The sequence below is a fragment of the Glycine soja genome, chromosome 8 (genome assembly GCF_004193775.1).
Source record: "Glycine soja cultivar W05 chromosome 8, ASM419377v2, whole genome shotgun sequence".
NCBI lineage: Eukaryota > Viridiplantae > Streptophyta > Magnoliopsida > Fabales > Fabaceae > Glycine > Glycine soja.
In genome coordinates, this window is record NC_041009.1 from 5560625 (window position 1) to 5573215 (window position 12591).

At 30.8% G+C, this 12591-nt stretch overlaps 2 protein-coding genes across 2 annotated transcripts; both read left to right on the plus strand.

Annotated features, from left to right (window-relative positions):
* The first annotated feature begins 5296 nt into the window (after positions 1 to 5296).
* Positions 5297 to 7684, plus strand: LOC114421402 (alternative oxidase 3, mitochondrial). Its single transcript, XM_028387298.1, has 4 exons — positions 5297 to 5719; positions 5964 to 6092; positions 6697 to 7185; positions 7504 to 7684. Exons 1-4 carry the CDS (start codon positions 5417 to 5419, stop codon positions 7561 to 7563), a joined length of 981 nt encoding a protein of 326 aa, XP_028243099.1. The 5' UTR covers positions 5297 to 5416; the 3' UTR covers positions 7564 to 7684.
* Positions 7685 to 9001: 1317 nt separating this feature from the next.
* LOC114421401 (ubiquinol oxidase 2, mitochondrial) lies at positions 9002 to 12317 on the plus strand. Its single transcript, XM_028387297.1, has 4 exons — positions 9002 to 9461; positions 9763 to 9891; positions 10674 to 11162; positions 11881 to 12317. The coding sequence occupies exons 1-4, from the start codon at positions 9132 to 9134 to the stop codon at positions 11938 to 11940; spliced, it is 1008 nt and encodes a 335-aa protein (XP_028243098.1). The 5' UTR covers positions 9002 to 9131; the 3' UTR covers positions 11941 to 12317.
* The last annotated feature ends 274 nt before the right edge of the window (positions 12318 to 12591 follow it).

Here is a 12591-nt window from a genome sequence, read left to right on the forward strand (position 1 = left end):
TATAATTATAATTCATAATATTTTGAATTCATAATAAATAATTTAAATTATGGTAAGATTACTTTTAATAATTAATACTTTTTTAAGAAAACTATTAGAACTTAATTTGAAATAAAAAAAAGAGTTTACATTAAAATAAATATATATAATTAACAAAATGAAGTATATAAATAAAGATAAAATCAGTTTTTATTTGTTTATGAGTAAAATTGGGTTTTATTTAAAATGTTTAATAAAAAATTTCTAATTAATTGTAAGAGCAATGTATAAAATGTATCTTGAAGATAAATAAAAGGAACAATGTTGAAATGGGAGTATCTAATAGGAAAGGTGAAAATAATGAAAAAAATCGTTTCCTAAGTTGAGAATTTTAATTTATTATTGTGTCTCGAAAAAAAAATTGAATTATTTATTCCCAAAATGTTTTTGAAGCCCATCATTCTTGGACGCGTGGCGATCGGGTAGGTGGATACCCGGAACCGTCCGTTTTCAACTTTCAAAGAATGCACATGCATCTCTTGGCCTTTTTTTTTTCTCTCTTAAGAAAAGTAAAAATAATTAAGAAGTGCCCGATTTATGCCGCCACATACCGGACTGATTCCGCAGTCTGCAGAGTTTTTTAGTTTCTTATTATAAAATTATAAAAAAATTAAATATTTTTAATCCTTTAAAGATAATTATTTTCTAGTCTTTAAAAAAATAATTTGTCTTTATTAGTCTTAATTTTTTTTAAAAGTTACTCTTAATCCTTCTTCGTTTAATGTTGATGATTTTACTATTTGTAATAATTTTTAATCATTATTTTTTTAAATTGATTTTTAACGATTTTAAATCACCAAAATATTTGATTAATATGGTTTGGTGACCGTTATTTTATATATTCTGTGGATTAAAAAGAAAAAAATAAAATAAATAGGTATAAAATTATCATAATTTTTACATGTTTTGACGGTTTTAAATTGTCATAAATTATTTTTAAAAAATAAATTAAAAATTATTTTTTATGGTGATAAATAATTACAAATTATGATACCGTCAACACAAAGAATGAGATGGACTAAAAATAACTCTTTAAAAATTTCAGGAACTAATAAAAATAATTTTTTAAGGACTAAAAAAATAATTACTCAGATTTAAAGAATTAAAAATATATTTAAGTCAATTATAAAAATAGTATTTCAATATTTTTTTACCCATGAAAATCAAAATTAATATAAGTGAATTCACTGGAACATCCTTACTCAATCAAAAAATTTATTTTATATAAGTATAATTTGTAATTTATAGTAATTGAATATTTTGAAATATTTTTAATATGCACCTTAATTTCATGAAAATTTAGGAATTATAAGTATAATTTACTAATCAACGAAAAAAGTTAGGAACACATTCTTTCAAACATATTCATTTTAATTGGTTAAAATTTATTAAAAATTATAAAATAAGAATAGAAAATTATTAAATAAGATGTGAAATCCATAAAATCTTATTATTTTCAATCATTTTAAGGTAATAAAAAAAGAGTGTGTTTCTAACATTTTTCTACAATTTACTCTAATTTTTTATGTATTTGTTTTAACTTTTCAAAATAACTAAAATTTGAAGAAATATGAAATGTTATTAAAATTAAATATATTTAAAATATTTTCTCATAATCACACATGATATGATATGATTGACAAATAACTTTATCCTTTAAATATGTGATCATGAGTTTGATGCTTAATTTATATATATAGAAAAACATCTCTTAAAAGAAGTCAACCTCTTAGATAAATATTAATTATGGAAATATAATAATCATATGTTTGTTGAATGGTTTTAAAAGACTAGCTAGGGAACAATATAAAGTTTTATGATGTAATTATCACATTTATATCCGTTCAAAACTAATTTTATCTATCAAAATGATTATTTAAAAAAAATTATTCTTAATTCATTTTCCAAAATTTATACTGAACATGATTTTCCATTTTCCTATTCTCATTTGAAAAGGTGAAAAATTTATAATCTTGTAGGGACGAAAGTTATTTCTGTGTATACCCAATAATGTAAAATAATTTTTCACTTTATTCTTATTTGATCTCATTTACTTATTATTTAATATTTTATTTTAAATAGAAATAAATTTAAAAATATTTAAAGTAATAATAAATTTTTACCAAACACCTTCAATAAAGATAATATTCTCAAAATTCACATAAATGGAAAATATTACTCCTGATAATATAATCAAATTTGTAAAAAAAAAAAGAAATCATTTACAATGATTGTTTATATAATTCATTTAACTTAAAGCATAAACAGATATAATCATAAATATAACATCAACGAGAATCATCCAAAGGATAAAAGATTGAGAAATAAGATGAAAAGTATCAAAAACTACACTGCTCGAAAAAAGAAAAATAAAAATGGATAAGAACATGCATGTTTTAATTAAAAATGTTAGCTATTGTGTGTGGCAATTTGGTTTACGAGAAGCCAGTGTTGTTAAAAAAATGCTTAGAGTTGGCCTAATAATAAGTGAGATTTAAAGTAAATTGAAAAAAACATTTTACTTTAAATTAAATAATTATATGTTTGGCTTTTGTTTATTAACATATGTAACTTTTTTGTTTTATGAAAAATAATAATAAATAATTTTGATTAATGAGCCTAGAGTTTGAATTTTAGTTGTTTAACCATGAAATCAATATTAAAAATAGTTACGTGGCATTACCTATTTATAAAAATTACAAATAACGGAAAATAATATGATGGAGACACATGTAATCTTCTACTAGTGAAAATTACTTTGTTAAGATGTCAACACATGTTCCACATCTTTATGTTTTGAACTCTTGATGACTATTTCAATTTCTCAATTCCTCAATAATTATTTTTCGAAAAAACTTGATACTTGAGTTGTAGTTACCCTTAAACTTATCCCCTAAGATAATTTTTAAAAACAAATTAATGTAAAAAATGATAAGAAATAAAAAAGATAATAACTTGGTAGTAGTTTCACCACTTCTTTTTTTACAATAGTAGTTTTATCACTTTATTTTTCTACTTTTTTTTTATTAACAATGAAAAAAATCATATAACTTCATTAAAATAGGAAATATATAGAGGGCAATGACATTATGCATTTTCTAGGAATTTGTAATATTTTTTCTTTTATAAAAATATTATAAATTATTTCTTTGTCTCTTTTGTTACTATATTGCGATAGTGATCATGAGATAAGTTTTTATTGAATATATTTATATAAAAAAATTATATTAAACATACATGGTGGTCCAAATAATGATCGATATGGTCTAGATCATTACTTTTATGTTTTGTTTGGATAAAAGTATAGCAGAAAGAAGTAGAAGAGAAGAGATAATTAGAATAGAATAAGTATATATGAAAGGAGAATCTCAATAATATGGCATTTGATGATTTTGATCGCATACAGACAAAGGATAATCTCAGGAAAATAAACATGTTATCAAATGACTCATTTTTGTACCCTTTGTGTAATCAAGCTGAAGAGATCACAATATACTTGGTCTTTTCTTGTAGGTTTGCTAATACACGTAATCATCTTAAAAAGAAAACATTTGATTGTTTTTTTTATTATTTCTTTTATTTCAATAAACACATCAAATTTAATATAATTATATTAAGATAATTAATCAACATTAAAATAATATTTTAGTACATTTCATAATCGTCAAACAATAGAAAGGATAAAAATTTGTTTGTAACTTTTGTATACTTTTTATCCTGTATCTAAATATGTATCAAATGCAACCAAATGATTAATTAGATACAACAACTTATTATTGATTGCTTTAAATATTTTTAAAAAATGAGATAATTATCCCTCCTCTCCACTTAAAGCTTCCACTATTCCACATTCTTCTTTTTTCTCCTTCCATTTTCTTCTCTTGATCGATGGAAGTGCAAAATATTTGTTTGAGAAAATGATTTTACAGAGCTCCTTTTAGGGTGATTGTGAATTTTTTATTTTTGACTTTTAAATATAATTTTCAAAATAATATACATTTGATAAAAATGAAGTTAATTAAAATAATTTTTAATTTTATTTTGAATTACTTTCTCATTTATTTGTTTTAAAACAACACTTCATTCTTATGTTTAACAATAATTATTCTTCTACTATCATTTTCATTATAATTGTCATTACTAACATGGTACCATCACCACTTCACAATTGTTACTGATAGCATGTTATCCCACCACCACAAATGTCACCAATTGTAAATGTCAAATATTACTATTCACACCACCAATTAGGAATGGATCTACACACAGAGACAATTTTTTCGACAAAGTTTTATAAAAATCTTAAAGTAATAGGCATTGGTTCATTAGCCGCCGTCATAAATTAATCTGGTATGTAAAGAATCTCTTATCAATCCTTAAAATATTTTGAAATTGGGAAAGTTGGCCATGTATGATTTGGCTTCTCCTTACCTTGACTTCTTTCTTTCTCCCCGCAGCAGAAGACGTTGTCGTTTATTGGGACAGATTCAATTGGTCCAGGGAAGCAAGTCACCCTTGAACAAAATAATAGTCAACATAACAGAAAAGAAAAGTCCACCGTCACTTCGTCCATAGTAGCACTTAATGCGCGTAATTAGTAATTGCAGTCCAAGTTGATTAATCAATCATACGGTTCATAAGCATGTTGCAAAAAATATTATATGTATGTTGCAAAATAAATAAAATAAAAATAACAAAAGAGTGTATGGTATATGCTATTTGTTTTATTCGATGAGTTTTTTTAGACTTTTAAATAAATGTTTTTTATAAATGTTTTTTAATCAGAAATAATATATTTTTAAATAAATAGATTTTTTAAGTCAAAACAATTTAAATAAATACACTAAAATAATACAAAATTACTTATTTTATTAAAATAAATATTTTTTAATAAATAAATTTAAACAAAGTAACTAACTGTATATGATTTTTTAGCTTCATGAGAGAGAAAAATGAAACATTAAATATAAAAATAATTATATTCATGATTGAATTTAAAATAAGATAACTATCAAAATTGTGTTGGTCCGATGAGATTGTTTAACCATTTTAACCTTGTATCAATTAGATAACTAAACATTAATAGATAACATTTTTGGATAAAAAAAATTAAGACAAAAAATTTCAAAACTCCAAATACATGGGCATGTGGTTGTAAGCTTCCCCGACCCTTCTCATTCTTTTCTGGCGGCGGCGAACTTAGAATTGAACACCAAAATTAAATATTTAATATTCTGTGTATATATAAACCTCCAATCCTCAACCACTTTCAGTCATAGATCAAGGTTTGATAAAATATTGTACACATAAATCTAGCTCCAATTCCTAATCACCTGGTTAATTTCTTCACATAGAGCTATCAAGATCCAACGTTAACATGAAGAATGTTTTAGTAAGGTCAGCTGCGCGAGCTCTGCTTGGCGGCGGTGGGCGGAGCTACTACCGCCAGCTCTCAACGGCGGCGATCGTGGAACAGAGACACCAGCACGGTGGCGGCGCGTTTGGAAGCTTCCACTTGCGGAGGATGTCCACTCTTCCAGAGGTAAAGGATCAGCATTCAGAGGAGAAAAAGAACGAGGTCAACGACACCAGTAACGCCGTCGTTACGAGTTACTGGGGAATCACAAGGCCCAAGGTTCGTAGGGAGGACGGGACAGAGTGGCCGTGGAACTGCTTCATGGTAAGAATCCTCGAAAGAAACAACTGTGTAATACGAGAGAAATTATTACATGATCTCGGATAGTCTTTACTTCCAGTTAATTCACACGCGACATATAATTGAGTTCTAGCCAACTCTTTTTTGTAAACTGAAAAACTCAACTTTATGTTATGTGAAGATTGACTAGGATTATGATATGTTTATATATATGTCGATGTCGATGATGCCTGAAGTCTGAACATTGTTTCCATGATGTTGCTCGCAGCCATGGGATAGTTACCACTCTGATCTGTCAATAGACGTGACCAAGCATCATACACCAAAGTCATTAACGGACAAGGTTGCTTTTAGGGCTGTCAAGTTTCTAAGGGTTCTCTCTGATATCTACTTCAAGGTATGTGCTACTGCTATGTTTAATAAGAATTGTTTCTTCAATTTGATATTCATAGTAATTATATAAACATGTGTATTTCTACTTGATTAAGCTAAGTTCGAAGTATAATCATTAGTATTCCTAATTAAGACAAAACTTAGATTCAGAACTAGAGTTTTACTATAGAAATTCAAGGTTCACATTAAAATTAGCATAAGTTACTATAAGGAGAAGCTCTCATTTTGAGTAGGAAAAAGACATAAAAAATACTCAAAGATTTTGTCCTTTATATTAATGTTGGATTGTAATTTGTAAACCAATTTGACTGAAAAAAGAACTATAAAAATTATAACAATCTGATTTTTTTGAATGCAAATGTGATTGTAGAAGAGTATTTTTGGCCCCATTTTGTCCTTTATATTAATGATTTGGATAGAAGTATGATACTTGATACAACATTATGGCGGAAGTTGATCCATGTAGCCGACCCCACCTAGTGGGATAAGGCGTTGTTGTTGTTGTTGTAACTTAACAATCTGATTCACTAATTCAATGTTGACCACTTGCTTCAAATTATAGAAGAACTTTTTGAGTAATGGTTTGTTTTGAATTATTATATTTTTAGGAACGGTATGGGTGCCATGCTATGATGCTGGAAACAATAGCAGCAGTTCCAGGAATGGTGGGAGGGATGCTGCTGCACTTAAAGTCTCTGAGGAAGTTCCAGCACAGTGGTGGATGGATCAAGGCACTGCTCGAGGAAGCGGAGAATGAGAGGATGCACCTGATGACCATGGTGGAGCTTGTGAAGCCCAGCTGGCACGAGAGGCTGTTGATTTTCACCGCGCAGGGTGTTTTCTTCAACGCCTTCTTCGTGTTCTACCTCCTCTCGCCAAAGGCGGCACATAGATTTGTTGGTTACTTGGAGGAAGAAGCTGTGATTTCATACACTCAGCATTTGAATGCCATTGAGAGTGGTAAAGTTGAAAATGTCCCTGCCCCTGCCATTGCTATTGACTACTGGAGGCTTCCCAAGGATGCAACTCTCAAGGATGTTGTCACTGTGATTCGCGCTGATGAGGCTCATCACAGGGATGTTAACCACTTTGCTTCTGTAAGTTTCCTTTTCGTCTCATAATGGACAACAACAAAAATTGTTAGGAACACATTCTTCAACATATTTTTTTTAAAGAAATTTAACATATTTTCTTATTAGTTGGAATATAATTTATTGAAAACTATAAGATCCCAAAATAAGTTCATTAAATATCACCTGAGATCCACGAAATACTTTCAATAGTTCCAACTAATAAGAAAAAGTATCTTGTTAGCATTTTTCATCAAACACTTCTAATTTTGTACCTTTTCATTGGGTTTGTTTCACTTTGCTCTGATTCAGTCTTCTGAATGCTTTGTGTTCTTCTTCGTGCAGGATATTCATCATCAAGGGAAGGAATTAAAAGAGGCTCCAGCTCCTATTGGTTATCACTGAGTCATTGTTGTAAATTTTTTAACAAAACGATATCTAGCCTTTGCTGTCTCGAGACTTTCTAGCTATTTTTACCATCTGGTTCAATAAAATTTATTTTCAGCGAGCACTTTAAAACCAGAAAGTTTATTGAGATCAATAGACAATAGTAGGTGATACTTTGGAGACATCATACACACAACTTGTACTTCACCTGCACACCTTACCCGTTTCATAAGATCACAAAAGGGAACAGGAAATAAGCAATAAATTCACCTAGATTCTATAGTTAAATAGCTCTAGTTTTAGATAAAAACACCTGGCTATCAAGTTTTATCAACAGAGCCAGGGCAGAATAAGCATAATCATTTTAGATAAATGCAATGCAAATAGCTGGCATGAAAATGATAACAGAAAAAGGCAAAGAGAAAAATAACCAAATGAAAACATAAATAACTCAAAGGGGTTTAAAAGCCTCTTGATTTTATGGTAGACTGAAAATAGGAAAATAATTTAATAAAAGCATCCTGATCTTTTAAAAAAACTAAATTAATAAAGAGAAAGTGGCCATCACTGTTTGGGAATACACCAAACCTTGCCTATTCTACTACATAACGCAAGTGGGGAGAGTCAGAGAAAAATTGGTGCTAAACAAAGACTTTTTTTCAACTATACGCAAGTGACAGATCATTAATGTTAGGAATCCCAAATAAATATGTTCTGTAATATAAGCGTAAGTGTTTTTTTATGCCATTTATGTAACACGAGAGGAGAGCTCGCCATTTTATTTTTTTTAGTATGAACGAAGTTTTCTTGATCGAAAGTCAAGAATTAATTTTTCAAAATTTTGAGATTTATTCAAGAGATTAATCAATTTTAGTATATATTTTTTTAATATACACAAATTAAAAATCAAACACATAATACCATATTTGAAGAATAAGATTATGTATCAAATCATATTATACTGTGTAACTCCCTAATGATTTCAACAAATAATAATCTATAAATAAATTTAATATCATCCTACAAACAATAGGATAATAGAATTAGTACAAAGATATTGTAGGACAGTTTAAATTTTTATCCATATCCTATACTATCCATATTCTGCTCAAGGTAGTCAAAGACTCAAAGCCAGACATCACTCAAGCTATCGGTCAAGACCGAGGACCACGATATTTGCGTTGCACTGAATCTATTCCCGTTCTTACCGCCTTACTCACTCCAACTAGATGCTCATTTTAATTATGTTTTAGTAAATTTTCGTGAAGATGCTCTTACAGTTTTACTGCTTTTCCAAAAATCTGGGCGCGTTAATGGCCATTGAACAACCTTCACTCGTTTCCCATCAACATCACAGCCGTTGGATATACCACATGCACTTAATCAACGGTCAAGATCCTTTCTTGCCGCGCTCACGGCTCACGAGACACGCATGGGACCGCAACTAACTTTCCTTATCGTTTCTTTTCCCTCCATGTGCGAGCGCTACGTTTCTTCTTCAGTAACCGCAATTACACGGTTCAATGAAAAGTCGGTGATAAACAAACGAAGTCTCTGCAAAACGCGATCGATTCTTCTGTCGAGAGATGAAGCTCACTGCACTGAATTCTACTGTTCGCCGCGCTCTGCTCAATGGCCGGAACCAAAACGGTAACCGCCTCGGTTCAGCGGCGCTGATGCCGTATGCGGCGGCGGAAACGAGGCTCCTCTGCGCCGGAGGCGCGAACGGATGGTTCTTCTACTGGAAGAGGACGATGGTTTCGCCGGCGGAGGCGAAGCTGCCGGAGAAGGAGAAGGAGAAGGAGAAGGAGAAGGCCAAGGCCGAGAAGAGCGTGGTGGAGTCCAGTTATTGGGGGATTTCGAGGCCGAAGGTTGTGAGAGAGGACGGAACGGAGTGGCCTTGGAACTGCTTCATGGTGAGGATTCTGTTTCTGATTACGAATTAATTTTTAACTCAATTTCTTAGCGTCGTTGATTACTTTATGTTTATGTTTATCACAAATGCATTATCATCGAGAATTTCCGTATGCGGATTTTGATGTTGAATTGTCGATTATGAGAGTAGATGTTTGCTGATTGTTGTGTTATGCTTATGAATTATGTGATTCTTGGAATATTTTATTTTATTTTATATTTTGAGAAATCTACTGATTATTAAATGACCTGGCTATGATTTTCTTTGAATGCTTATGAGCTTGATTTCTTTTGTCTGTGTAGCCGTGGGAGAGTTATCGTTCAAACGTGTCCATAGATCTTACTAAGCATCATGTGCCAAAGAATGTTCTGGATAAAGTTGCTTACAGGACAGTGAAGCTCCTGAGAATTCCAACAGATTTGTTTTTTAAGGTGTGTAAATTGCAATGTCACTCAATTTTGAAATATCCTATGACTTGATTCATAACTAAAGGAAAAAGAAGGAAATAGTTGAGGGTTGCTAAAATTATATGTTCTTAAGTCATGTTGATCTGTTTAGTTTAATTAGAACCGCTCAATTGACTCTTGATTTGATAATCAAATTTGTGTCATTTGTACCTGAGTAAGGTATTGTTTAGTGTTTGCGTGTATACTTTTATTTTGGCTATTAGTAAGATGTTTATTGATACCGTTATATTTTCTGTTTTCTTATTCTTCCTCTATTACAAATTATATGATATTTAAGGTTTAAATTTCATAAAAAATATTAGGTAACTTTCTCATATATTCTTCATTTCTATAACTAATTACTTATTTATTCTTCTTATACAACACTCCCATTAGGTGCAATATTCATTAAGGGTAATCTTGAAATAAAATATTTAATTTAATATTAATTTTATAAAATGACATCTATTTTAGAATATTTTTTTTTCTCTGAATTGCCATATAATCTTAAACAAAAGGAGTATTATTTTATTGATTTTAGCTTCTTCTCCAAAACCTAATTTTAACTAATCCATAAGCTGATTTTAACTGAATAAACATTTTTCATTTTTCCTTTTTATTTCTTTTTCCTAAAAGTGCTTTTGTAGAAATTTATCTGACCAGAGTTGTACATGTTGCAGCTTCCTTAGAAAATTTTGTCAAGATATTCATATTCTTCTTGGTGGTGGTGTCTATTGTCGTTCATTATTTTCCATACATGTTTTCAGAGACGGTATGGTTGCCGTGCAATGATGCTGGAAACAGTTGCAGCTGTCCCTGGCATGGTAGGAGGGATGCTGTTGCACCTCAGGTCACTCCGTAAGTTTCAGCAAAGTGGTGGTTGGATCAAAGCATTGCTGGAGGAAGCAGAGAATGAGAGAATGCACCTAATGACTATGGTGGAACTTGTGAAGCCTAAATGGTACGAAAGACTGCTGGTTCTTGCTGTACAGGGAGTTTTCTTCAATGCGTTTTTCGTGCTTTACATACTCTCCCCGAAGGTAGCTCATAGAATAGTTGGGTATCTTGAGGAGGAGGCTATACATTCTTACACTGAGTACTTGAAGGATCTTGAAAGTGGTGCAATTGAAAATGTTCCTGCCCCTGCCATTGCAATAGACTATTGGAGGCTTCCCAAGGATGCCAGATTGAAAGATGTTATAACAGTCATTCGTGCTGATGAGGCTCACCATCGAGATGTGAACCATTTTGCTTCTGTGAGTGTTCTTTCTCACTCGCTTAATCATCTTTTTGCTTGTCTTAAAAGTTAAAACAGCGATGCTTCTTCAGCTCCACCAACTTATCCACTAAAATTGTTATTATGATATATTTGTTTTATACTTCTTTCATTTCCATATTCTCTCTGACTTATACTGAATTTTATTTCTTGGAACAGAAATCATGAAAATTGTACATTATATAAGGTAAAACTCACAAAGAATAATAATATGGCTGACAGCTAAATGGGAATTCTTCCCACAATCTTCTAATTGACCCTGCCTATAATTTCAATACGAGGGGCATGCAGCCGACGAGTGTGCAAGCAGCTTTGGCTGCAGAAATTTATTACTGCCAGAGAACATACATTTGTTGTCATACATAGTTGAATAGAGACAAAAAGTATAGTTTCATTTTTCACTACATTCACATAATGAAGATTGTTTTCGGTGGGACCCGGTAACCACCTAAGTGGACAAGATGTTATATGTAAGATATGCTTTGTAGTTCTGATATGTTCTTTTGGCCGATCTAGTACTGCTATGTTTTGTGTTCATCAGAACTTAGAAGAAAGTGAGCTGGTACATTATTTGTTTTAAAACAAAGGTTAATTAGTTTACAGTTTACTTTATTTATCATATCAAATGTGTCTCCGGGTTGACATTGCTTTTGCATTAGTGTTCCTCTTTTTTTAATACAACTATGTTTTTCATGCAGGATATCCACTTTCAAGGTAAAGAACTACGGGAAGCACCGGCTCCTATTGGTTATCACTAGTCTTTATTGCCACGGATATGAAATTACCCCTTTGGTGTGAAATTAGAAACCTAGAAGTACGATTGTATGCTTAGTACAGAATTCCTTTAATTCAATCTTGCTGTTGGATATAACAGTTATACTATATACCAATGATTCTATAATACAACCTCATCTGAGAACCATGTTTAATGTGATACGATAACAATTTAGTTAAGTACTTTTTCCGCAACCGGAAAGTTTGAGGACAATGACATAGAATGATGAATTGCTGTTCATTATTATATTTGATGAACTGCCAAGTATGGAATGGAAACAGTAATTTAGGTAACTGAATGATTGATAAGGTGTGATTTGAAGTTCTGGAATAAAACTCTGATGCTGGCAATGATTTTACATTTGAGGACTCATTTCATTCTCACTTCCTTTATGTGTGTAGACTTTTTTTTTTTTTTTCTCGTTTGTAGACTTACCTCTTAATCTTTAATGGGCTTTATCTATTAGAAAGCAGGATTTGCATGCTTTTAATATTAGATTTAGATGGATCTTCAAAGAGGTAATGAGATGAGGATACTAGGGGTGCTGAAGAGGGACTGTGTCTGAGTTATGTGGGCATTGTTTGTTGGGTTGCAGTTGCACCTCAGTCGCATATATGCTTGTTTGATGAGTAGT